The 27,816-nt window shown below is 39.9% G+C and overlaps 1 protein-coding gene across 16 annotated transcripts in view; it reads left to right on the top strand.

Annotated features, from left to right (window-relative positions):
• The window catches only part of MAGI1 (membrane associated guanylate kinase, WW and PDZ domain containing 1), a 645,788-nt gene that overhangs the window by 555,382 nt on the left and 62,590 nt on the right, over nucleotides 1-27,816 (top strand). For all 16 annotated transcript variants that reach the window (XM_043441957.1, XM_043441953.1, XM_043441952.1 and 13 more), the window contains 5 exons: nucleotides 4,469-4,526; nucleotides 6,351-6,442; nucleotides 8,684-8,776; nucleotides 14,786-14,968; nucleotides 15,490-16,110. In XM_043441957.1, coding sequence (XP_043297892.1) covers nucleotides 4,469-4,526; nucleotides 6,351-6,442; nucleotides 8,684-8,776; nucleotides 14,786-14,968; nucleotides 15,490-16,110 — 1,047 coding nt within the window. The remainder of the gene's footprint in view (nucleotides 1-4,468; nucleotides 4,527-6,350; nucleotides 6,443-8,683; nucleotides 8,777-14,785; nucleotides 14,969-15,489; nucleotides 16,111-27,816) is intronic.

Genomic DNA, 27,816 nt, shown 5'->3' with positions numbered 1-27,816 from the left:
TGTAACTGTAGTGAGTGGCTTGAAAACCAGATGCCGGGTTTCTGTGTTATTTTCCTTTGAATGTGTATGTCAGTAGAAATCAAGTCTTGATTACTCTGAGTTCTTGCAGTTTGGGAATAATTTACATTAGCTGATAATGCCAAAGTCTTTTATCTTTGCTGTTGGAACATATTGAATTATGTTCCCTGGTAAGTTAAATGTTTAATGTTCATCTTTGAACAGTATTAAAATTAGTTTGCTTTCCGTCTGATGCATCTATGAAACGATAGATGGGAAAGCACAAGTTTTGGCTAAATTGCACTTGAAAGCCTTGGCTGATTGAAAATTGACAATAATATATTTTTAAAACAAGATTATTTAACATCAATATGAATAGAACTGCCCTGAGATTATTCAGTCAGACTAGCATTTTTAAGTTTGCCTTAAAAACTGATAATATAAATATTTAATACAGATTATTGGTTTTTGTTCTGTTTGATTTGTTTTTATTTAAGTAAAGATGATTTATCATGGTTGGCTCAGGATATAAGAGAATCTTGCTCTATTTTTGTGAATGTTTGGAACATATCCTGTTGTTATTGGTGGATATGTCAGCAGTGGTCAATAACTGTTGAAAGATATATTTTTAAAGACATACAGTAAGTTGTCATTGTGGTAGGAATGATTTGAGATTCAGCCTGTGTAATAGAACAATTAGAAATTCATTTTGTAAATTAAAAAATATATTAATCTAGTGATATTAATGATTGTTGAAAAAGACAGAACTAGGTTTTCCAGATGAACAACGAGCGCCTCAATCCTTTATGGAACCAATTTAAACTACTCTGTGTGTGTGCTCAGTCATGTCTGACTCTTTGCAACTCCATGGACTGTAGCCCCTGGCCACCTGACTAATGTGTGTGAGTGCCCAACACCACGTGTAGCTGGCTGGTGAGATAATTCCACTGTGCACAGGGCTACAGCCTTATTTGCTTCTATAGAAGCGTGAATGTTGAAATTTTTAGGGAGAAATCAATTGTCCTCTTTTTTGGTGTACCTGTAACATTGTGGAAACATTCCTGTGCTGTTAAAGACTCTGCAAAGTAAGTTTTACTGGCTGTATAGTATCCCTTTTCATGATCAGATTCACAGTTCTGGGAGATGGTTTGATAAAGCGGAAGCTGTCTCTGGGGTCAAGGCACATTGCCTGGCTTCATTTCTGGGCTCTCCCACTTACTAACTCTAACACACTTTTTCCTTGCATTCATTTCAGGTTCTTTTGACAATCTCACTGCCCATTTTCTTAATAAGAGGATCCTAATTTCAGACAATAGCAACTGTCAAGGTTTTCATTGAAAAATATGATTCTAGATGTGACAAGGACACCCTCTCTATAATCTGCCCCTGAGAAGTAGGGGTGGTGGGCTTGGGTGTTGGACCTTCATCATTTGCTTACAGAGTTGTCTTTTCTGAGCTCTGTTGTTTGTGCTGAATCGGTAGCTCCATTACACACTTTGGGTTTGCAGAATTTATCACATCTTCTGCATTAAACTCCCCAGAATCAAAAAGCACTTGAAGAAGCTTCTTTTTGAATTACAGAGTATTCATGTGCTGCAGCCAATTAGGAGGCAGAGACAGAGAAATGAGGTTCCCTCCCAGCCAACACTGAATCACAGTTTAGAAATTTATCTCTGTTTGTGAACATGACTTTTAATCTGTGTGTTGACAAAACTCTGGGAACATTTGTCTGCTCCATATTTGCTTCCATGGTGATGATTAGTACAGCGTGAATTTTTTAGTGGTAGGAACAGCAAGCTAACAGGCCATGTCGATCTGTCCTACTTCTTTTGGGCTTTCTTACAACTGCCATTAGCTAAGCTTAGGTGCCAGGTGCTATGTAAAAGGTTTTCAAAGCTTATTTAATCTACATTTGACCTTCTAGGTAAATCTGGGGGAAAGGTGTGGTTTCAAGGTTTGTAAGCAGCTGAACACGAGGCAGATAAAAACCAGTATGGCTAAGGTTCATACCTTAGATCTGGACAACCCCAAAAGGGTATTCACCACCTTCAGTCCCAGTGGTATCTTGTCCAGACTGGTCTGAGGTCTGACAGTTGTTAGACATGAGGATGTGGCTCTCTTAAGTATCTTTAGAGTAAGAAAAAATTTTAATGTCATCATTTTATAGGCTTCAGTGTTTTCTGCCATTTTCAACTTTTTAGAACCAAATGGCACACTGCGAGACAAATCGATGACCAGTTTCTAGTTTAAGCTTTCAGAAATGAATTCCTATTATTAAGTTAATCACCACATTGGAAGTGAGATATCTATCTTTTCAATGTTAAATGAGTTTTATCTTGAGAAACTGGACCATTTCTGGAGTTTGTTAATCTGTCCCAGAAGAACAAATGTCCAGAAGTACCAGTTGACCAACTTTGTGTCTCGACCCTAGAATGTAAGTTGTGGAGTAGGTGACATGGCCAAGTCAAAGGTGGCTTCTTCTCTTGAAGCCCTCTTGGACCTCCGTCAGAGCACTCTGTCGTATTTGAATTGTCTGCCCAAACGGTGCCCTTGTTATTCACTTTGTGTCCTTGGTGTCCAGCACTCAACAGATGTTTGACAAGTAATGGGATGAATTGAATTCTTAATTTTTTCCCTATGTTAGCCAAAGATGACCAGGCCATATACATCTTTTTAAGAACTCGGACCCTCTGCACTGGGAGACAAAGTCTTAACCACTGGACTGCCAGGGAAGTCCCTAGGTCATATATTAAGGTTGACGAATTTGAAAAGAAGTTTGGTTCATTAAACAAGGTGCAGTCCCCTAATACCCACTCACTCTTCTGCCTGTGCCAGCACAAACATATGCCTGGGCACCAATTTGCATTTTTCTAATCTTCAGATTTCCCAGCTCTTTGGAAATATTTTTCCTGGTTCGTTTTCATTTAAATGGTAATTTCCAGCATTGTAAGGGGAAAGCATTTCCCAGGCATTTGATTTGCATCAGTTCACAAGACGTTGCGTATAAAAAAGCCAAGTTGTGTCAACATCTGCACACTGGACCTGCCTTGCATTTTAGTAGCTATGTCTCCCAGTATTCAAAGACTTCTTTAAAACCTGCTAAGTGTTCCCCAGCCCCATGAAGAAAGAGGGAGGGGAAAACATGTCTCTGTTTGCAAACAAATAACATGTGGAGCAAAAACCATAAAATTAATGTCTCTTGATGTGCAGCCAAATCTGAGCAAAATGTAAACTTTGAGTAATTAGCCTGTGTGTGTGTCTGTGTGTGTCTGCATGTGTGTGTATGTGCATGCACATGGCTCCGTTTTAGTGTAGAACTGTTTGTGTCTTATGGAAAACCTAAGCCCTGATGAAATGGTCACTATTTTCAAATGGTGACGACAAAATCATTGATTTTTTTTTTTTTAAGTCTTGTTTTTCAATCAAGTGTAATGTTCAAGTCAGTCTTAACGTGTCCTTCTAGGAATAAAGGTTCGCTTTGGAGTACAGCACTTTATACCACCTTGCCTTAACTACGCACAGAGCAGGGTGGCTTTGAAATTAAGTTGAGAATTGCAGCTCTGCCTGAAGAATTGTCTAGTGACACAAAATACAACATAGTTGCTCTTTCACCCAGTTATCTGGTGCAGTGGACTTTTGGAAATAGGCACTTGTTATGACAGAACCCTCTGTTACCTCCTTAACACAGTAGCAACTTTTGATGTGAAACTTTATGAAGCGAAGTTCAGTAGAGCACAGATAAGTTTTTGGAAAGGCATGTACATTCCCCAAAGCCATTTTACCACCACATTTAAAGGAATGAAGTCTACCCAGTTATGTGGAGAGTTTTTGGAGAGCAGAATGGATGTTTCTGCTTTCATAGGCACAGACTGGTGAAGATTTGGGCCTGTCCAGATGTAGCCAGTTGAGTGATAGGTGTGTACAACTCAAGAAGTCAACTCCAGGTGGGCATTTTTATTTACTTGGTAGCATTTTGATTAGGAACAAGGAGAAAATTAGATGCAAATTTTAATGTATTCTAGGGAGAGCAAAAATGGGACTTGAAAATGAAAAGGAACGTTTATTTTCATCCATTTTTGCTTGTGCAGCAAGGCAGTCTAGCAATAGAATGAGAACACTGCAGATATTTAGTATGGGAACCAGGCGTTCAAGGCAAAACTTAAATATATTTTCATTAAAATTTAATTTAATAGTTGATTTAGAATGAAGGCACCTAAGACTGCATTATATTAAGTATCATTTGCTTATACAAAATATCAGTAAACAATTGCTCTTTGTGTAGAAAAACACTGATAAAATAATGCTTACTTTTTAATTGGACTTTAGACAGTGTTTTTATTTGGGCTTTGATTGGACTTTAGACAGTATTTTTATGACTCTTTTTTTTTTTTTTGCCTAAATCGGTTGTTAAAAATCTCTAGGCTCTTCAGGAATATCTTCTTCTTGCTCTGAATGTTCTTTTATTTTTCAGAACTGCCTGCTGGTTGGGAAAAGATTGAAGACCCTGTCTATGGTATCTACTATGTAGAGTAAGTGCCTATTAAGACACATTTTAGTTTGCATTCTTCTGTAATTATGTACTTTTATGCTGAATAGAATTTGCCATTGTGATAAGGTAAAAACAAGTAGTAATAGTAACATTATATTAATTTTAAAATGAAAAAGTAGTTTAATGAATAAGAAAATATTCAGCAAATCTGATGATGATATATAATAAAATCCCTGAGGGCAACATGTCTCTGTTTACTGCGGTATTGCCAGAGCCAAATATAGTCCTGGTCTATGGCAGGTACTTAATAATAGGTATTATTTGAATGAATGCAAAAAGCAACTACTCAATAGACCATTTGAGTATGAGTTGTTTATCTTCAGGAAGAGGATCAGTTTTGCCTATTGTTTTGCCCTGCTCAGGTTTGAGATTCTCAGTGATTACTTATTTATTCATTTAAACTTTCTAAATTCTCTAGTACCAGAAGGTAGCTGTTCCCTTCTCCAGGGGATCTTCCCAACCCAGGGATCGAACCCAGGTCTCCCGCATTGCAGGTGGATTCTTTAGCAACTGGACCTCCAGGAAAGCTGTTAAAAAATAAAGCCTGGTTTGAAAACAGTATTTTGAGTTCTAAATGATCACAAAGTAGGAATATTTCTAAACTTCTTATGAAATATGATTTTGATGAAGTAAAAAAGATGAGACTATGTATAGGCTTATATATATATGTGTTGATGTAATATGTGTATATATACATATACATATATTGTAATTGTTCTTTAGTTGCTCAGTTGTGTCTGACTCTTTTGTGTCCACATGGACTGTAACCTGCCAGGCTCCTCTGTCCATGGGATTTCCCAGGCAAGAATAGTGGTGTAGGTTGCCATGTCCTTCTCCAGGGGATCTTTCTGACCCAGGGATCAAGCCCAGGTCTCCTGCATTGGCAGATGAATTCTTTACTGCTGAGCCAACAGGGAAGCCTACATATACATACACTGAATAATAATGGCAAAAAAAAAAATGCTTTGGATTCATATATATGTTTGTACGTATGTATATGTGTATTTTTATGTTTCCTTGGCCTTATTCGTTTTGGAGCCATCTGAAGTATCTGGGTCTTTGTTACTTTGAACACATCACATTTGCTTAGATTAGCTGCATTTGGAATCTTTTTGCCTAGGGCTTACACTTTGAATCCTGACTCCATGCCTATTGATCAAAATAGTTGACAGATGTTGGTAGAGTCCTTCTTTTAACTTGATCTTTGGGGGGGCAGGGTGCTTATGGTTCCGTAAACTGTATTGTAGAAAGTTACACACAGTTTCTGGCACTACATGTTACAGACAACACCACATCTCCACTTTCAACTCCATTTTAAAATAATTCTGTAACTGACTTCTTGCTGAATTAAAGAAACATTCTTTGTCACGTGATTCTTTGGACATTTGGGAGAATCGGTGGTTACAGTCCTGGGACTTGAAAGCTGGCCATGCTGAGCTTGAAGCCTCCTTAGTGTTGACTAGCTCTGTTCTGTTAGGTCAGCTAGTACTTAACTGCTCAGAAACTTATTTTCCTTATCCACAAAATAACAACAACAATAGGGACCTTCATCTTGGCATTTACTGAAGATTTTTAAAATAAATCACATGTAAAACTGGTTGTACAATACTTGATACAGATAAGCAGTCAGTATGTGGAAACCATTCATTTTCATTTTTATTGTATCTTCCTAACTGTGCTTTTTGACACAACATGCTCAACCACCTGCTTTGCGCAGGTCCAATCAAGGGAACTTGGCCTGATTGGCATTTTGCTTGTGGGACAAAATGTTTCCTAACTGAGTGCGATATGCCTTCTGCTCCAGCCACATCAACAGGAAGACACAGTATGAGAACCCGGTTCTAGAAGCCAAACGGAAGAAGCAGTTGGAGCAGCAGCAGCAGCAGCAGCCAGAAGGTTGGCTTTTCCTCTCTCCGTGGGCCCGGAGCTCCAGGCGAAGCCTGGGCACTGACACCCCCGTGTGGTCAAAAGTGGCCGCGAGAATCGCGTCCTGTGTGGTGCTAGGAACTGTGTCCTGGAAGCCTGGGGAGTGATGCAGAACCTCTGCTAGAGTCCACACCGTGAACGCAGACAGCTAAAGTGGGGGGCCCAGTTTAAAAGCGCCCAACCTCCACTATTATTTAGAAAGGGGCTGTTGTTAGATTGGAGAACATTTCTGATGGTGACAGAATTCCCTTGTCCCGGGAGCTTTTGCACAGCACCTGGTTATCTAAATCCAAACCACTGCTAGCTCTTTAAGAAGATGTGCCAGGTATGGAACTAACTTTTAATTGTAGGCATGTAGGCATCAGAAAAAGCTGGTAATTTTCAGTGCTCTTAAAAAATTAAAAGTTACTTCATGTTCTTCACAAAAACGTGAACAGTTCAGAAGTGGAGAACATTTACATCTCCCCTGCTGGTTCCCATTCTCTTCTCGGCAATAAGCAATGTGCAGAAACTGTCTGGGGATGTACAAATATGCAGATTTTAACAAACACCAGGTCATAATTTATGTATATGAATACATTCTGTATTTACATACATATTAGTTTTCTGGCCTATTTTTCTCAGTTAAATATATTTCTTGCACATTTTCAAGGCTGCTTAATATAGATTTACCTTGGGATTTTTAATGACTGCATAATATTCCTTTTATGAATCTCTTTACTTCATTTAGCCCTCTGTTTATTAGCAGATGCTTAGATTTTTCTTCATTTTTCATTGCAGTCTTTAAAAATATTAGGTTTACTGCTCCTTCAGTGTAAAATATGAATATAAAATTCAGTACTTCTCTTATTATATATTGAACTGAATAAATATAGACCACAGCATGGAAGTTGGCAAACTTTTTGTAAGTGATCAGATAATAAACACTTTAGGCTTTGTTATTCATACGGCGTCTACTATCTCTGCCCTTACGGTATGAAATATGTTATAGACTGTAAACAAATGTGTGTGGCTGAAACACTGAACACTGAAATTTGAGTGTCATGTAGTTTATATGTCAACAAAATATTCTTCTTAATCATTTAAAAATGTGTGAAAACATTCTTGCAAGCTTTATAAAACTAGGCACGGGGGCCAGTTTGGCCTGTAAACCATAGTTTGCCAACCACAGCCATAGACTGTATTTTAGAGAGTGTGTTTGTATGTATCTGTGTGTGTGTGTGCGTGCACACACTCAGCTATTGAAAAGTTCTCCCTTCTACCTTAATCTCTTTTCTATTTAAAAATTTTTAAAAATATTTTCATGAATTTGGGGAATGAGAATGTACAATTGAAAAATGAGTGTAAAATTGACTATATATACACAATTGACTGTGTTAGCTTAGCTGGAAAGGTGAGTTTGGGATAAATCTTAAGATTCATTCACAGTGAGTTGTTTCTTGGTCTTCAAAGTGAACAAGACTACACTTAGTTCGTACACTTAGACTAGTTAGGACTCAGGGATTTTAGTAATGGGTCCCCTTCGGGTTTGAGAGATGATAGGGGACAGCACCTTACCAAACTCCTGAAACCTACCTTTACTGCCTCAGCCAAGCAGACTTCAGCAGCCCAGCCAAGTCTCAGATGACTTAGAGAAGTTTCTGCCTTATTGGGCCTGCTTTAGTTTACTGTATATCTTTTCTGATATTTTTTTTACTTGATCTCACTTTGAATGCTGCAGCCAGAGAGAACTGGAGATTTTACTGGTTGTTCTTTTATTGGTTTTATTTCTGGTCTCAGAGGTCTTAGGAGAAGGAGACATAAACACACACACACAGGGAGGGACCTTAACATAGAGCAGGTGGGCTACGTAGTGTCCTACTCTGTGCAGCCATGTGGGCTTCAGCCTTCCAGGCTCCTCTGTCATGGGCTTCTCCACACAGGAATACAGGAGCAGGCTGCCAATGCCCTCCTCTAGGGGGTCTTCCTGATCCAGGGATCGAACCCACAGCTCTTATGTCTCCTGCATTGGCAGGAGGGTTCTTTACCACTAGTGCCTCCTGGGAAGTCATGTATAGAATAGCATCAGATACCAGTTTCTTTTCAAGTGAAGCTCTCTGCTTCTGGTTTTATTGGTTTGGATAGTTTTAAAATGAAGAAGGTGGCGAATCCTAAGTAAGGTGACCAGTGATTGGAAGGAAAACAGTAAACCTTTTCTTGTTTTTATTGTAGAATGGACAGAAGATCATTCATCGCTTGTGCCTCCTGCTATTCCAAACCACCCCCCAAGTAATCCGGAGCCAGCCAGAGAAGCTCCACTTCAGGGTAAAGTGTTTTTATAATTGCATCCTAGTTTGGCTCATAAGTTTAATTTTTTTAAAGAAACTTTAAAACATGAAATCTGTGAATTCCTAGATTTTTCCAAAGGATTGTTCTAAGACAGTTCTTTGTTGTGGGGCTGACTTGTATATATGGTAGGGAATGAGCAGTGTTCCCAGCCTCTACCCACTCAGTGCCAGGAGAAACCCTCTCCCAGTGAGGCAAACAAAACTGTCTCCAGATATTGCCAAATGCTGCTGGGAGTGAGGGGTGGTGTGCAAAATCATGTTGAGCTGTGAGCTCTAAATTTAGAGAACACACACATTTAATACTGTGTTAAATAAGATACATTGAAAATTCAGCACTACATGTTTCAAGATTCTAGTCAGAGTATTTGCTTTTGACTAAGATTTTCTTGTAAATGTAAAATGGTTTGATATTACTGTGTTATATACTCTAACCTCTGTTCCTGTTGCAGTTTGGGCATTCATGCATGTTTTACAACGTTTCATTGGTTCTCACTTATTTCCATTCACAAATAGTATGCATCCCTACTGAGATTCATTACAGAAAATTGGAAACTCAGAATCTTGCTACTTTCAGCCTCATTACTTTTAAAGGATAGAAAAGATTTGGGGATTTTTTTTCTTTAGCTTTTTTCTTTTAAATAAAAAAGTAGAATAAGCATCATATTTAGTAATGTTGGGGAGTATGTTACAGAACCAATAAAAAGCTGTAAAATTTGTCTTTTCTTCTCTCTACATTTTTAAAGATGTAAATGTGTTAGATGTTAAAAGATAGGTAAGATACCCCTTTTCCCTAATTTTCATTCTTCCATTTTTATTTTCTTTTTTTTTTTTTTTTTTTTTTTTTTTTTTTTTTTTTTTTTTTTTTTTTTTTTTTTTTTTTTTTTTTTTTTTTTTTTTTTTTTATTAGTTGGAGGCTAATTACTTCACAACATTTCAGTGGGTTTTGTCATACATTGATATGAATCAGCCATAGATTTACACTTATTCCCCATCCCGATCCCCCCTCCCACCTCCCTCTCCACCCGATTCCTCTGGGTCTTCCCAGTGTACCAGGCCCGAGCACTTGTCTCATGCATCCCACCTGGGCTGGTGATCTGTTTTCACCATAGATAGTATACATGCTGTTCTTTTGACATTTTTATTTTCATAAGAAAAATTATTTCCCTTTCAGCTGATATTATCTTGAGATTGGTATTAATATCAACTTGTGTAAAATAGTTTGATACCATTTAATGGTGATAATGTTTTTAATACAGACAGAACATAGAAGATAATGATATATAAATTAATATCAATAGGATTGGGGGTTCCTCTGTATTTTTAGAGTATAAAATTCCTTCTTCAACTTCATGTTGTCTTATTTCCTTCTCTCATGGTAAGTTAACTACACTGACTTTTCAGTTGCTTGAACCTCTTGTTAATTCCTTGAATCATCGAAACTATGGACCACATCAGGGTCTTGGCATATGCTGTCCTCCATTTGCAGCTGCCTTTTCCTCTCACTCTTTGCTTTGCCAACTTTTGCTCGTCTGAGGTTTTTGCTGGATTCTGTCCTACTCCCTCTTCCCATGTCAAACTTCTCATTTATAGAATTTAACAGTTGGTAATTAGTGTTCATTGGAGTTCAGTTATTTAACAAGTTTCCTCTTCAGACTTTAAATCCCATGGAGGTATGAGACTGTGTTTTGTTTTGTTTTTCCACTGTAGGATATCCTGAACTAGATCTCATCCTCTCTGCTAAATTTATTATTGTGTGAAATAACATGTGTACATCCGTGATAAACAGCCTGGCTTCCTTAAAGGATTGTCTTAGAGATTAAATAAATTAGAGCTTTAACGTTTCAGATTCTGAGTGTCAAATGCTTTGTGCACCAACTGAGTTAAGAGTCCAGATAGTATTGATCTGTATTAGGAACTTTATTTCAGATTCTTCACTTTCTTTTTTTTTTTTTTCTCCTTTTCTTTAATCTTCTTGGGTCCCCTAGTGGTTGGGGTTTGGGAGAGGCTCACTGAACTCCCTGTGGGAAATAGTCCATTCTTAAAACTTTCTACTCTCTAGTCTCTGTATTGACTCTTGTCTTTCAAGCATAATCGTAATCTTCAAAGTTTAACCAATACCGTAGAAGCCGGTTTAAATCCACAGTCTTTGACTCCAAGCTACAGTTGTGAGAAACATTAAGTTGGGCTTTATCACCATAGGTTACAACTCTGAGTTCCCTGTGTGCCTGTTGAGTATCCTGGTCTATGTTCCTGACAGTACTCTCAGGAAGAAGCTGTGTGGCTAACAGGGTTAGATTGTTTGGTATTAATTTTGCTGAGTTCATTGCTCAACTGAACTTTGCTCTGATCAAGAGGGTATCCTTCTCAACTCAGAAAATGTTAACTTTAAAGAGATTTGCTCTTCGGAAATCTCTCCAGCTTCCAGCTTTATGCTCAGAGATTTTGCAGTTACCCCTTCACCCTACCCATTTCACCACCACCATCAACAAAATAATAACCTACATTGATTGAGCTCTTTTTATGCATCAGGCACCTCCTTGAGCACTTCAGCTATGTTATCTGTCACCGTTCCTTCTTACAACTATCATGTAAATAGTGAGGTTGGTACTCTCATTATCTCCACTTACACATCCGACACTCTGGCAGAGAGAGGTTTAGTAACTCACACACAGCCAGGAAGTAGTAGAGCACAGATTTGAACCCTGGGTGTCATTAGGAACAGTTTAACTTCTGACTTAAACCTTTTTTTTTTTTTTTTTTTTATTTTGTGGGATACCTCATCATCTTAATGTATGCCATTCAGTTGGGATGCTACTGGGTACATGTTACCTTTTATATTCAAGTTAATTGCAATTTTAAAAAATAAAAAGGTTAGTTTCTTGTTTCCACTGGCCACATTTCAAGGGCTCAGAAGAGCCTCCTTGACTAGCAGCTGGTGTATTGGATACTGCAGATACCGAGCATTCCCTATGTCACGGGAAGTACTCTGGGGCAACACCATTCTATGGTGTTTAAACACTAGTTCCAAGAATAGTGCCAACTTGGCAGAGAAGCAAGCAGCTACAGATTGTTCATGAGTAGATGTTTTTGGGCCGAGACCCAGAAAGTCCAGATTCAGTGAATCCAGGGCAGGCCCTAGAAATGAGTACATTTTAAAAAAGCTACCCAGGTGATCCTTCCACATCACCAGATCTTACAACTGGTGACTAGTCAGCAAATGAGCCTGTCTTAGAAAATTACATGTGCCACAAGGCTGCAGCAGAGAGCTCCTCATTCCGCTGCTTGTATATAGAAAAGCACTTCTTCTCCAAAGCTACAGTAACTGATGACCTACCTGTACATAAAACGTAATAAAATGTGCATAAATGTGGAACCCTCTGATCTTCCCTCCCTAGTTAAATGCTGAAACAGAAAGTCAGTGGTGTAATTTCAAAGTCCTCTTCATGTCTCTTTTAAGCTGAAAGCATTCTCAGCTCAAAATATGCTAATGGCTTTTTAAAGCATTCATTTAGATAAACTGCCAGACACATTTTTACATTTTCTAACTTTGCTATCTATAATCAGGGTGAAAAACTTACACACCCAGCCACCTCTTACAGCCTTCTCAGAGACACGTTAAATTTCATTTCTTTGTGTTCTTATTCATTCATTCATTCAGCACACATTTTTGGAGCACACACAATGAAACAGGCCATGTTTTATTTACACTCTGGACATGCAATCATAAATCCTTGTGGAGTTTTTTCTAGTGTTGTATGTGTGAGCATGTGCAGTGCCTCTCCTGCAATGGGGTATGGGGAGAGGGAGATAAAACCCCCCATCAGTGAGTAAGCTGTATCCCGTGTCAGATGGTGATAAATGCTGAGATCAAAAATAAAGCAGGTAAGGGGGATTGTGAATGCTGGAGCAGATATTGCAGTATTTAATAAGGGGACAGAGAGTGTCTCACTGAAAAGTTGATGGTTATTGATGTCTTTGCCTAAGTGAAATATGTGTTTGCCTTAAAGCTTTCCCTAATAGCCTCTGCTTCAAGAATAGCTGCTATTCACATACCCCATAAAGGGAAATTTGGGGGTTATCTGAATGGTTCTCAATTTTCCATCTAGTAATTGCCATGGCAATACAAGCCCTGGCTGCGCTTGACATCCCCTCCCCGGTGCTTTGGCAGGTGACTTCACATGGTGAATCCAGCTTGCCTTTCTTTAGCCATGGTGACAGGACTATAGTTTGTCATGCTTCCAGCCAGCTTTGGGACTGCAGTAGAGGGGAGGAGGTTAGTGAGCAGACCTGTGACTCCAGGCAATTTAAAAAAGCCTTCTTAAGAGCCAGAGACTTTTGAAATGTGCAATTAAAAATTGTATGTGTGCCCAGAGATCTTTTTAAAAAGACCTTTTAGATGTAACTAACCAAAAATAACTTTCCTTCCTGGGTGCCTGCCTCCTAGTGCAGGGGTATATGGAGACATGGGGAATTTTTTTCTCCTTTTTTTTTGGATAGCATTTTTGGTAGAAAAGTAATAGGGCATATGGGGAAGCTGTGTCAAGGGCAGGAGATAGGAAGTATAATAGGAGAGTTGAAAGAGTCTGACCCTAGAATGATGTTCACTACTTTGGGATAATCAGGGAAATTCAACTGAGCTTCTCAATTACAGAGAAATGCCCAAACTCAAAATAAAATATTGGATTTGTGTGCAAAATGTTATTTGTGAATGTTATCAAGAGAATTCACTAAATGTTTGGAAGCTATTTAGCTGTATATCTGTTAATTTGTTTTTAATGAGACAACTGATTTTGGACATACCTAGGCTATTTCACAAATTGTTAAACGATGCAAATGGACAGGAAAAATCAGTTGAATTTAGAATTCAATTCAAAGTAGTGACTCCTTTTAATTTTTAAAATAGCGATGCTCTGTTTATTTATTTTTGGTTTTGCTGGGTCTTAATGGATGCTCATGGGCTTTCTTGAGTTACATTGAGCAGGGGCCTACTCTCTAGTTGCGATCTGTGGGCTTCTTACTGTGGTGGTGTCTCTTGTTCTGGAGCGTGGGCTCTAGGTTGTTCAGGCTTCAGTAATTGTGTTGCATGGTTTCAGTAGCTGTGATACACAGGGTTAGTTGTCCTGGGGCATGTACAATCTTCCCAGACAAGCGGGAATGCAGGTTGAACCCATGTCCCCTGCATTGGAAGGTGAAGTCTTAGAGAGAGAGTGTATTAGTCACTCAGTTGTTTCTGACTCTCTGTGACCCCATGAACTACAGTCCACCAAGCTCCTCTGTCCATGGAATTCTCCACGACAGGAATACTGGAGTGGGTTGTCATTTCCTTCTCCAGGGGATCTTCCTGACCCAGGGATTGAACCCGGGTGTCCTGCATTGCAGGCAGACTCTTTACCGACTGAGCCACAGGAAGACCTAACCACTGGACAGAGAAGTCCCATGATTCTCCATTTTTTATTTATATGAGTTATTCTTGGTGACCATGCTATGTCTCCTGGTATCATCTTTTTATTTTCAGAATGAGTTTTCTGTTTGAAAAGTTTCTGTGTAATTGACTCTGCAAATGGGAGCCAAACTACAGACAACATACTGGAAGCCATAGTAGAAAATATAATCTGTGACAAAACAAAAGACACAAAACAAAGACCCACTCCATTTTTTGTGAAGGGCCTCATAGCAACTCAGTTGCTGTCAAACTACATGAAACAAGACCAAGGATCTGTGTCAGACCCTGGACACCAAAGTCATCCTTCTGTTACATTTTCTTTTGATCTTCATGCTGACACACAGTGAACCCTAGCCCCCTCCTTACACAAAAGAGTCTAGGAATTCCCTTATAACTGAAATCAAGAAGGACTTTCTTGAAAAACCTCTGTGCCCCATGCCCCAGCACAGGAGTTTGGAGAGATACCTCTAACTTGTATCATTTCTTATTTACTTCATCTTTTCACTCATGGTGACCCTCCTTACACATCTTGTTTTGATGCAGGCAAACCCTTTTTTACACGAAACCCTTCAGAGTTGAAAGGCAAATTCATTCACACGAAGCTGCGGAAAAGCAGTCGTGGCTTTGGTTTCACAGTCGTTGGAGGGGATGAACCTGATGAGTTTCTGCAAATCAAGAGCTTGGTCCTAGATGGTCCTGCCGCCCTGGATGGCAAGATGGAAACAGGTATGAGACACAACTTGGTCCTGTGTGGTCAGGTCCAGATGGCATCGTGATTTCTTGAGCTTGTCATTGTCCTTTAAAAACTGGGCGAATGAGCAAGCTTCCTGTACTACGTAAATGTGTCCCCTGGTATAGGTGAAGAGCTTTGAAGCTGCTTTAACATTTTCCCTTTTGGGGAACTGTTAGCGTGCTGTTGAGTATAGTAAAGGAGTAATTTACTAAAAATGCAGATCCATTTGAATGAATGAAGTCTCAACTTGGTATTCTGCAGTGGTTTTTTTCCTTTTTTTTGAACAAAAAAGCTCAAATGTTCTTTCAATGATCATTATATTCCCATTAGCAGGGAAGACAGTAAATGCTACAAGAATGCCTTATTAGCATAAACAAAGTAATGGAAGCTTTTTGTGCCTTGCAGTATCACCCCCTAATCCAATTTCAGTTCAACTTCTTATTGGTAGGATTTTATAGTATAAAATTGATAGAACTTTCCTGGGCAATTTTTTTAATCCCCAACTCTTTTGCAGGAGACGTGATTGTGAGCGTGAATGACACCTGTGTTTTGGGACACACTCATGCACAAGTTGTGAAAATCTTCCAGTCCATTCCCATTGGTGCCAGCGTGGACCTTGAACTCTGCCGAGGTTATCCATTGCCTTTTGACCCAGATGACCCCAACACAAGTTTAGTGACTTCGGTGGCCATTTTGGATAAAGAACCAATTATTGTGAATGGTCAAGAGACCTATGACTCGCCAGCTAGTCACAGTAGTAAAACAGGCAAAGTCAGCAGTATGAAGGACGCCAGGCCAAGCAGCCCTGCGGATGTGGCTTCAAATGGTTCCCATGGTTACCCCAATGACACTGTCTCTTTGGCTTCCTCCATAGCCACTCAGCCAGAACTCATAACTGTTCATATAGTCAAAGGGCCAATGGGTTTTGGTTTTACTATCGCGGACAGTCCTGGGGGTGGCGGCCAAAGAGTGAAACAGATTGTTGACAGTCCAAGGTGCCGAGGCCTGAAAGAAGGGGATCTTATAGTGGAAGTTAACAAGAAGAATGTGCAGGCGCTAACTCACAACCAAGTCGTGGACATGCTCATCGAATGTCCAAAGGGAAGTGAGGTCACATTATTGGTGCAACGAGGAGGTATGTAGATTTATTTTGTTTCATTTCTTTAAAACCTTACATCCATTGTTATATATACTGGTTATCAGGTGGCTATTAGGGGCTTTCTAAATGTCTACTCCTCTAAGATCATTTTTATTTAAATACTGGAAAATGCATTCAAAATGCCTTCTGATTTCTCCAAATGCTAGCTTCTTTAGAATAAAGGTTATGTTTATACATTATGTGTTTATACAAAGGGCATGCACAGAGGGTAATACTGTTGCTGAGAGTGGGATCCAGGTGCTCGAGACTCAAAAGCCAATAAAAATGCAAGGCTGGTAGAAAGGAAAATTCGCTTTGTTTTGGAGGCGGGCAACCTGAGGGAGGGTGGACTCATGTCCAGAGGCCAATTCCCACCCGCCCCTCCCCCACTGACATTCAGTGGGCGAGAACTTTTATAGACAGAAGGAGGAGGTGTATAGGCAGAGAGAAGAGGCTACATGTGGAAATACCACAGTCGTCTTAAAATTGGTCATGCAGTGGTCTGATAAGTGTCATCTTGATTGTTTCAAAGTCAGTTTTCAGTTCCAGGGTCAGTTTATTCCCGTTTCTTGGAGGCCATTTCTCAGAATTGTGGCAGCTTGTGTCATGGCTACATTCTGATCGTCTGGTAGTTAGCTTATTCCACCTGATGGGGGTTTCAGTGTCTGTAAAACAGCTCAAAGGATATGGCTCCAAATGCTATCTGTAGCCATTGAGGAGGACCTCAAGGTCCCTAACTTTGCTTAGTGACTAAACTAATACTTTTTGGTTCTGTTTGATTGTCTTCATTCGCTTCTGCATTTTCTTACTTCTCCGATTAAACTTAACCTTTGACTAAAGTTTTTCTGTGGACAAAAGACAGGCAGAAGATAAGAACCATAGTATCCTGCTCTGTTTCAATTTCCTTTCAGTGTAAATCAAACTGTGCCTTTTAAAACTCATTAAGACTTGAAAAGCTTTATCCTGTAAGTCTCCTGAACCTGGTATGCACAGCATGTGTGTGAATTGTAGCTCTTGGCCACTGTTCCAGCCTCATCTCACACTCCTCTCCCTTCCTCAGTTTGCTTGGCCACCTGGCTTCTCTGTGATGCCTTCAGTTCTCTAAGCCCTTCTGTCTCAGGGCCTTTGCACTTTCTGTTTCCATTGCTTGGAAAACTTTTCCCCAACTCTTCACTTGGCTGGCTCAGTCTCATTCAAGTCTCCTCCTGAGAGAGGGATTCTCTGATTATTTATCTAAAGTAGCCCCCAGCAATCCTGTGTAATCCTTATTGCAACACTCCATTTCTTGTTAGCTTCTATCACAGTCATTATTATCGCAAGCCATTGTTTTGTACGTTTTCTTATTTTTCTTTGTTGCTCTCCCTTTTTCGTTAGAATTTAATATCCTTAAAGCCAGGGCCCACGTCTGCCTGTTGACAGTTGTGTCTCTGGCATTTAACATAGTATCTGACTCCTGCTAGGTGTTCATGCATGAACAGATAATGAATGAATGGACATGTGATTATTATTTCCCTTGGTGGGAGCAACAGTTCATGAATCATATTAAAAACATCTCAGCATCCCCACACTTTGATGAAGTGGTTAAGAATCTCAGAGAAGTGAGGTATTCTAAATAAATCTTGAGACAGTTGGCTTTCTTCTTTTTCCCCTGTCAGCACCCCCATCCCCCCACCCCTGTCCCCCCAGAACTTCCAGGACCTCACACTGAGAAATATTTTCTGGGTCAGTGTTTGTGGCTAATCTTGATTGATTACCTCCCACAATGGGCAGGAGATTGGTAGTTCCCCTGACTCTTGCCAACACGATGTGTTTATGCATGGAGTATTCTGACCCTCTGAAAAAAGATCAGGACCAGACTTCTACTTTCTCTTCATTTCACTGAGATGGAAAAGCTTGTATATGTTGCAACCGTGATGATCTTGGGCTCTCATGAAGCTATGTGTTCTGTGATGAAAATGATTGGGGTTGTTTGAAGGGAATCCAGAATTCAGAACTGTGTGAATCACAGTGCTCAGTTCACCATTCTTAAACAGGTATAAAAGCCATTTGCAGATTTTTTTCAAAGAGTTATTTCTACCAATAATATTTTGAAGTGTCTTCTTGTACCCAGATCACTTGACTTCACAGATGTGTTTTAAACAGTGACCAAGATGTTACAGGAAGTGACTTGAGGTTAAGGATGAGGACGGGGAGAGGGTGGAGAATGGTGGTACCTGGCACTGACAAGCAGGAGAGCAGTTTACAAAGTGCTTTTCAAACCTACATGCGCCTCTCAGGCCATGTTTACCATGTCCCTGAAAGGTAGGCAGGTACCAACCAAGAGCAGGATTGAGAAGTTCACCGAGATTCTTTGGTTTCCAGTCCAGTATTCTGCTTTACTTAACTCTGAATACTGCTGATTTTTGCATATTTGCTGGTTTTAGTGGCCAGCAAGTTGGAAACTTGTAAATAGTTTTTGGTACATCAGGGCATCTCTGATTCAGCCACTGTTCATTTGACATTACAAATCACACTGTTCTCCATCTTCATTTATTTGCCCCTCCATTTCTTTTGTCATTTTGTTCAGTTTTTCTTTTCTATTCAATTTAATTTTAAAGGGACGAAAAACAAAGTTATCATTGTAATCTACTAAACCACGGTGGTTAATGGAACCATTTTGTAATGAATCTGCCCAAGCTAGCAAACAACCCATTATAAAAACATATCCCGAGCTGATTTACTTTGTTGTACAGCAGAAACTAACACAATATTGTAAAGCAATTATACTCCAATAATAAAATTAAATAAAAAAAAATTTTAAGAGTGTACAGGGAAGCATGTTAAAGAATCTTAATCACAGTGAAGTACAATGGAAATGATCAGACTATTCATCAGTAAAGTATGGGTTAAAAATAAAATACCCTTGGTTTCAAATATGTTTATTTTCTCTCAATTCCTCAGACCTCTTTGGTTAATGCTATTACATTTTATAACATTAAATTAATAAGAGAAGCTCCAGAATACATTACCACATTAGTCAACATCTGCATAGTTTATTCCAGAACCTGAGTAATTTAAAATCACTGTAACATCAGCAGTCTTTAAAATATGCTATATGCTTTGTGTTTGATTTATGTATCAGATAGAAAGTTTGTACATCTTCACTTGGCAAGCCAGCACCAGCTACTATTAATCTTTCTAGAAAGCATATAAATATATTTGTTTCTGCCATATATCAGTTATTTGAATCAGGGCTGGCATTTTTTTTTTTTTTTCAGGGCTGGCATTTTAATCATTCTTCTTGTATGATGGGAGTGTAAATGAGAAGGTTTGATGATTAATAAGGATAGCAGCTAGGTTAAATGAGAAAGCAAATGGCCATTTCACTGTTTCTTTCTCATTTCTGTCTTAACTCCTGGTAAGCAGATTGATAAACTCATTAAGTCCACACTTTTCTTGATTCTCAGGACTTCATATCTCAAGCATGTCACTTTCTGTGCTTTAGAGAAGTAGTCTTTTCTACTTTGGGCAGAACTTAGCTACATTTGCGTTTTGGTTTTCACTCTTAGTCTCCTAAACTCATTTATTATTTTTGTTCTGGTTGAGATCAGGTGCGTTTTGGTTTTTTTTTTTTTTCCATCTCCCTCCTGCCAACCTGAAAATAAGCAAAGGTTGAAATATTACTTGTAAATTTCTGGAGACAGTTTTTTGGGCCAGGCTTGGGCTTGCTGGGGGTGTCCATCCATAGCCTTGGCAATTGAGATCGTTATTGATTTGTTTACAGGTGTCTTCTCTGTAAACAAGTCCGTGTCTGTGGCTAGCAGTCAAGTTCTATAAAGGGCAGCCCCTTCTTCCTTTGCCTGGCTTCCCATCTTCCCATGGCCAGTCCATTCCTCCTTCTCCCTCTGCCATCCAGTCAGGAGAATGCCTTTTATTTTTCTTAGTTTTTCACAGAGCATTTGCATTCAGAAGACCCATCACCTGACACCAGTGTGAGTCTAGAGTCTTTTTACGTGTTTGGAAAATGATGCTACAAGGTTATTACTATTGTTTTGAATCATTTTTTTAATTTACAAAAGATGAAGAATTTATTTCATGAAGGTTTTTTACTTTTAAAAAGGGATTATACTACATGTAGCATAACTACCTGTGCCCCCTGTGTATTTTGTGTATTTGGATAATTTATACCTAGTAGGAAGTACGATGCTTTTGAAGATACCATTGGGAGTGGAGTCAGAATACTCTTGTTTCAAAAGACAACTTGGAATATTTCTTGAAAGAGGAGAATGTGTGTTTTACTTTGACAGAAGATGTGTATTGAAAAAGCTGAACCTGAGGCCTTCCCTGGTGGTCCAGTGGTTAAGATTCTGAGTTCCCAGTGAAGAGGCCTGGGTTCATTCCAGGTCAGGGAACCTAGATCCCACATACCACAACTAAGATTCAACGTTGCCAAATGGGAAAAAAAATGTACATATCATTTTGTTTTTGTTGTTAGGTCACTAGGTCATGTCTGACTCTTTGCAACCCCATGGACTGCAGCATGCCAGGCCTCTCTGTCCTATACTATCTGCTGGAGTTTGCTCAAACTCCTGGCCATTGAGTTCGTGATGCCATCCAACCATCTCACCCTCTGTCGCCCTCTTCTCCTCCTGCCCTCAGTCTTTCCCAGCATCAGGGCCCTTTCAATGAGTCAGCTCTTTGCATCAAGTGGCCAAAGTATTGGAGCTTCAGCTTTGGCTTCAGTGCTTCCTATGAATATTCAGAGTTAATTTCCTTTAAGATTGACTGGTTTGATCTCCTTGCAATCCAAGGGACTCTCAGGAGTCTTATCTGGCACCACAGTTCGAAAACATCAGTTCTTTGGTGATCAGCCTTCTTTATGGTCCAGCTCTCACGTGTATCCATGACTACTGAAAACGCCACAGCTTTGACTATAATGGACCTTTGTTGACAAAGTGATATCTTTGATTTTTCATGCACTGTCTAGGTTTGTTACAGCTTCTCTTCCAAGGAGTAAGCGTGTTTTAATCATCTTGTTTTAAGTGATATTTAAAAGAGAAAGCTAAGCTGAGGGTTCCAGGAGCCTGCCTCTAGTTCAGCCTCTGCCTGTAACTCGTCTGTAACTCTGATTGGGTTACAACTCCTGCCCTGAAACTCATTTCTTTTTTTTTTCTTTTTTTTTTTTCATTTCTTTATCTTAAAAAAAAGAAAAGGATATTTTGAATTAGATCATCTTTAGGATGACCGCTCTAATTTTATGCCAACAATACGTTCATTGATATGTAGAGGAAAGAAAGATTCGAGATTAAGATGATGCAAGTTTAAATTCCAACTCCTGCCTTTATTCCCTTTGTGACTTTAGGTAAGTCATCTGAAAAAAATAGCACTTGTGCCAGTTCCTGACCTAGAAGCAGTCACATGATGAGTAGTGTGTTACTGATCTTATCTAGTATCAGAAGCCACTGAATGTGGTAGCTTATTTTTTCTCTTTTTAAGAAGAGTTTTATCCTGTATCTGCAGAATCTTAATCTGAGTACACGATGTGCAGGCACCTGTATTTTTTTTTAGAAGCTCTACCAGCAATTCTGATATAAAATCAGAATTGTAATCAGTTTTAGGCTCCTGCCCTCCTGATTCCTTCTCATTTTGATTCTGTGACATATAAATGGGAGTTAAATAAGTGTATAAAGTTTAACAGTTGTTTTCATTTCTAAGTGATATTCTTCTTCTAAAGTCTACTTTCTAAGCAACAGATTTCTCCATCTTCTCTAAGGTCCATTGCAGCTCCCAAAGTTGGTATTTTTCTACTTTAGAGGAGGATAGAAAGGAGGACTTGGTCTCAGAGATGCCTCTTTTGAGCTCATCCTCCGAGTGGTTTTAGCTGATCAAAGTGGAATTAGAAGTGATGCTTTGTTTACTGAGTGCTCTTGTCAGGACACTGAGTAATCTTAGGATCTGAATGTAAAGTAATGAAATGCTAGGATTCCTGGAGGGCAAGACTCTATCCAACTTGTACTTTTGTATCTCTGGACATCATGGGGAATGTGGTATGTGGTAGGGTCTCAGTTAAATACCAACTGGATAAATTTAACTTCCTCTGCAAGTCACATTAGAAAATTAATTATGTACTTCGTAGTCACTCTTCATAACTTCAGAAACATAAGAGAGATGTTAAAAGACAACACATTAGATATTAAAATGGTTGTAGTGATAGTAATGATAGTGTTAAAAATACTGTTGGTTATGCTATGTACCAGAAGTGTTACCATGGTACAAGCGACACATACACACTTAAATAAAACCTCTTAGCATCCCATTGTGGCGACCACATTGGAACCATCCATTTGCAGTGTGATTCTGAACAGGGCTCTGTGGGAAATGACGGCAGTGATTGGTAGGGGAAAAAAAGGAATTGCTTTTGTTGTAGGTGTTGAGACTCCACAGTTAAATTTGCCTAGTATAAAGCAAAAGGGAAATTTCTGCTTTAGTTGGTAAGTATGTGTAAGACTCTTGCTTGCTTAAAGCTTTTGTAATAAAAACACTAAATGCTTCCATACAGAAAGGAATGAATAAGGTCTGAAGTCTGTGGCAAATTAATGCAACTTAATTTTCATACAAATTAATGATGATATGTAGTTGATTAAATCATCATCGATCCACATAGGGAAAGCAATATCTAATTTCATCATCCAAGCACATGATTAGCATTAGCTCTTCTTTGTGTGTGTTTTCCCTCTGTCTGAAACGACGTAGAACCATCATAATTAGAACCGCAGTGAGCTGTGCCCGCCTCAGAGTTAAACCCGAGTTATCTGGCGCCTCTGTTCTCTTTGCCCTCTGGTCACGGACTGGAGAATGAATTGCAAATTGCACCACTTAAGGTTTCACTGCCAGAATCTTCAGCTGAGCTGCAGGGCCTCGGAAAGGAAAATTCAGGTTGCTGGCTGAGTGATGTCCTAATGGAGGTGCAGAGTCCTGTGTATTCACAGCAGCACAGCCCATCCCCTCCCCCTCCTCTGTCCTGTCATCCTCCCATGTCTTCCCCGGCCTCTGCCATCCATCATGTGGCACCTGGCCTTGCCGTGGCCTTGCAACAGGTCTCAATGCTTCCTCTAGTCCATTCTCCAGCTAGAGTGATTTAAAGTCAATTGGATCCAGTCACTGCTAGTGTCAGGATGACGTCCCATCATTCAGAGGAGACTCCAAAGTCCTGTGTCACAGGCGAGAGCTGCTCTTTTTTCTGTCTGTATATTTCCTCTTACAGAGAGCCACGGAGCTCTCTCACTCCTGTCCTTCAGGCTCTGGTCAAAAGTCCTTTCCTCCGAGAAGTCTGCTCTGACTGCTACATAGCAAACAGTGTCCACCGCCATCAAGCTCTGCTCTTTGCTTCGTGAGAGCAAAGACTGGGTCTCAATCACGATTTGATCCTCACCAGCTAAAGTCATGCCTGGCACATTGTAGGTCTTCAGAAAATTCTCTATATTGAAAGAAAAATAAGAATTAATGCCAGGCCATTTGTTTTCATAAGTGCTCATCGTCTTGGACAGAACTTTCTGGGATGAGCACTTATCCTTAGAGCTGGGAAGATGGGCAACAGGAGATGGACAACCTCAGAAATCACACAGCATGAAGGTGACATAGCCTGACTTCTAACCCAGACTTCTTGGCGTACAAAACCCATCCCTCTATCGTGGGCTGTTCTAAATGGTAAGGGAAACAGGGTACAAATGAACTTACCTACAAGATGGAACTAGACCCACAGACAGTAGAAAACAAACTTTGGTTCCCAGAGGGGAAGGGATAAATGAGGAGCTTGGCATTAATAGATACACACTGCTATGTGTACAATAGATAAACGACAAGGACCTACGGTGTAGCATAGGGAATATTTTATAATAACCTATAAGAGAAAAGAGTCTGAAAAATAATATACACACACGTGTGTGTGTGTGTGTGTGTGTGTGTGTGTGTGTGCTTAGTCAGTCATGCCTGACTCTTTTGTGACCCCATAGACTGTAGCCTGCTGGGCTCCTCTGTCCGTGGGATTTTCCCGGCAGGAATACTGAAGCAGGGTGCCATTTCCTAGGGGATCTTCCCGACCCAGGAATTGAACCCAGGTCTCTTGAGTCTCCTGCCTTGGCAGGTGGATTCTTTACCACTGCGCTACCTGGGAAGCCAATATATATGTATATATGTGTATATATGTATCATACACACACACAAACACGTGTGCACGTATGTGTATAAGTGAATCACTGTGTGATTGTACCTAAAACTAACACAACATTGTAAATCAACTCTACTTCAAGTAAATAAATAAATGACAAGGAAATACATTACATGACAGTGAATCATGGTCCAATTAAGCCTGTTTTCCAGGTCCAGTGCAGTTGTCACTATCCACATGTGGCTATTTAATTAATTAAAGTTAAATTCAATGTAAAATGTAGTCTGACGGACCACATTTCAAGAACTGAAGAGCCATATGTGGCCAATGGCTACCATATTGGACAGTGCAGTTTTAGAATCTTTGCATCCTTGTAGAAAATGCTGTTGGACAGTGCTGCTCTAGAGATTTTGATTATTTTGCCCTCAAAAGTGCTATGTTGAATATCCTTCATTTTACCCTTTCTCTTATTTTTAATGCCTTTTGAAGAAGAAAAATATGAAATTAAAGGCAACTTCATGGTTAATGCACTTCTTTTATACAGATAATAATAATAATAGGTCCTATTTATTAAATTCTTTCCATGTGTAGGTACTGCTCTCAGCTCTCTACATGTGTTAACTGGATGTTAGGGGGTCACAAGGAATTGAGACTCAGAGAACATGAAACACTTGAAACATATTAGTGCTTGGGCGATCTGCTGTGTTCCAGTCCTGAAATAGCTCATCAACTTTTAACCTGGCCAGGAAGCATCTCATGTGTTATACTGAACTGTTGTTGAGGAGTTGAATTTACATTATTATATTATATAAAGTATCTTTACCCCAAAAAGGGAAGAAACTTTAACACAAAAAAAATTCACCTTAAATTCTTATATATAAAATAGTATATAATCTGCTGCATGAACTATCAGCAATTTACAGTTTGTCAGACCTCTACTTAAAAAAGAAAGATGTGGAAGTCATCTTGGTGTGTTTATCTGCTTTGGTATCTCAAACTAATTGACCTCCCCGCTTACCTGTGATGCTTGGTTTTTCTAGTAATTTTGGGAAAGTCAAGTCCTCTTATTAAATCCAGTGTGCTACCTGATAACTTCCTAGTGATTAAATATAAACTTAATGTACCAAGTTATTTGCTTTTGTGCATTATTTATTATAAATGTGTACGTGATTTATAATTTTCATTAAGGAGTGGTGACATTGTCTCCCCTTTCTGGAAGAGTGTAGAAATTTCAAGTTAGAATTATTGCGTTGGTCTGTGGGCTATAGAATACTCCTTCTACCTACAGGGCTGCATTTAAATGTAAAGAGGTTCTTTTGTTTTCCCTTTTGGGAGGACAAATTCCTAAACATTGTGGGCCAGGCATTGTCTAGGCTCTGGGAATGAAACAGATCATCCACAAACAAAACAAGTTTACTCCAGATTTCATGACCCTTTTATTCTAGAACAAGGAGGAAAAGGGCAGAAATATTCAGATGAGCAAGAAAATATTATCCAGAGAGAAGTGCTTTGAAAAACTGGATGAAGTGGTGTGGGGGTGCCAGAGGAGTAGGGCCGAGACGGCTGCTTTCAATTAGGTGACAAGATCTGAGTGACCTCAAGGAAGGAAACGGCATTCCAGGAACAAGGGACAGTTAATGCCAAGGCCCCAAGAAGGAACTAGACTGGGCTGAAGTGTGGCTGAAGACAGGTGAGCACGGGGAGTGGTGATGAGCTTCAGAGACCAGCAACCAGGGTCTGGAATTCAGGTTTTATTTTCTGTGTGATGTCTGGTTTTAAGAAATGCGAGGATGAGGTCTCGTTAACATGTTAAACAATCCCTTTGGCGTATTTGTGGAGAATATATTTTAGAGGAACTGATGTGGAAGGGGAGACCCAGTAGGGCCATTGTGGTGGCTGGAGAAGGGCGTTTGCAGCATAAACTCTTGTGATGGCTGTGGAGACAGAGGAAAGTTGGGGGTGGGGGGTGGTGTTGAGGGCGTGTTCAGGAGAGTTGACAGCACTGGGTAGGTTGACTCAGGATAAGGGTTGGCAAACTCTTGTCTCTGAAGGGCCAGGTGGTCTGTATTCTCACGTTGTGTGTTAGCACTGCTCTCCTCTGCCCTTGGAGCAGATGACGTGAACACAAATGGATGGGTTGTGTTCCAGGAAAACGTTATTTGGTCCTGGGGCTACAGTTTGCTGAGCCCTGCTGAGGAAGGAAAGGAAAGGAGAGGAGCCAGGAATGACCCCCCGAGTTTCCTGCTGGGGCAGGTGGATAGACAGAGGGACCATTTGTTGAGATGTGAATACTGAGATAGGAGTGGATGGGCCTTGAGCTCGGACATCAAGAGTGCCTTCTCAGACGTGGTAATTGTGAAATGCCCATCTGACATCCCAGGTGGAGCAGAAACACAGGCAGTTGTCTGGGGCCCGGAGTTCCTTACTGGCAAGTTAGGGCAGGAGAGAGAAACATTTATGAGCCATTATCTTAGTGAGTTTGCTGCATGCCACAAGCCCTGGCCCATTAGTAGGTCCTGAAACTACTGTACTGGGCTTTGACCAGTGTTTTTCTCAAAAGCAAAATAAAATAGAAACAATAATATGTCTTTCTCAGTAAAGATAAGCACATGTTCATGAAACTTTGACTTATATGTGTGTATACACATATACACTCACATACAAACACATGTATGTATATGTGTGTGAATCTGTTACCAAGTGCATTTGTCACTGTCGACTATGTTCACTACCATTTGCCAAACACACATGTAGATTGTATATATAGCCATGAGGATGAATGAAATTGCTTAAGGAGAAAGTAGAAAGGAAAGAAAGAGCCAGGACAGAGGCCTGGGGCACATCATCTTGCAGAGATCAAGCTGAGGAAGAGGGACTGGTAATGGAGATTATCATGGGGCACCCAGTGCAAACAGGAAATGTGGTGTTATGAGTCCTAGAGAAGAAAGTATCCCAAGTGTATTCCTTCCACATCAGGAAGTGGAGGCATATGAGGGTGGAAACATTGCCTGTGGCATTGGTCCTCTCTGAGAGCAGAGTTCATGATGTGTCTATAAGCAGCAGCCTGGAGTGGGGCATAGAAGGCAGGAGTGGGATGGGGATTTGATCAAGTGGTCCAAGAATTCTCCCTGTGAAATGGAGCAGAGAAAAGAGCTACTGGCTAGAGAGGTCGAGAGGGCTGTGCAGTTGAGAGAATTTGCTTTGGTTTTTCACATGGGAGACAGTGCAACATGTATGTCTATAGAAACAACCCAGATGACAGAGGAACTGGAGATGCAGAGGAGAAAGGGGGCGTCATTGTAGGAGTGAGGGCCTTAAGAAGGGAAGGAAGTAGGACCCAGCGTAAGAGAGGAGGGGTTGGCTTTTGGAACAGTATTTGTAAATTGCAGAAAGCCGAACTAGATTTGGTGACTCCCTTTTCTCCTAAAATTAAGCTAGTGAAATTTCTGTGTATTTGAGGTTTTCTGTTGGTAGAATCAGTTGAGCTTATATACTATAGCTGTTCTTCCTCTCTATTTCCTTGTTCTAAACTGGTGATAAGCCTTTTTCCAGTTGAC

This window comes from Cervus canadensis, chromosome 22 (assembly GCF_019320065.1).
Source record: "Cervus canadensis isolate Bull #8, Minnesota chromosome 22, ASM1932006v1, whole genome shotgun sequence".
Taxonomy (NCBI): domain Eukaryota; kingdom Metazoa; phylum Chordata; class Mammalia; order Artiodactyla; family Cervidae; genus Cervus; species Cervus canadensis.
The sequence above is the reverse complement of the archived record's forward strand: the minus strand, read 5'-3'. Positions and strand labels throughout refer to the sequence as shown.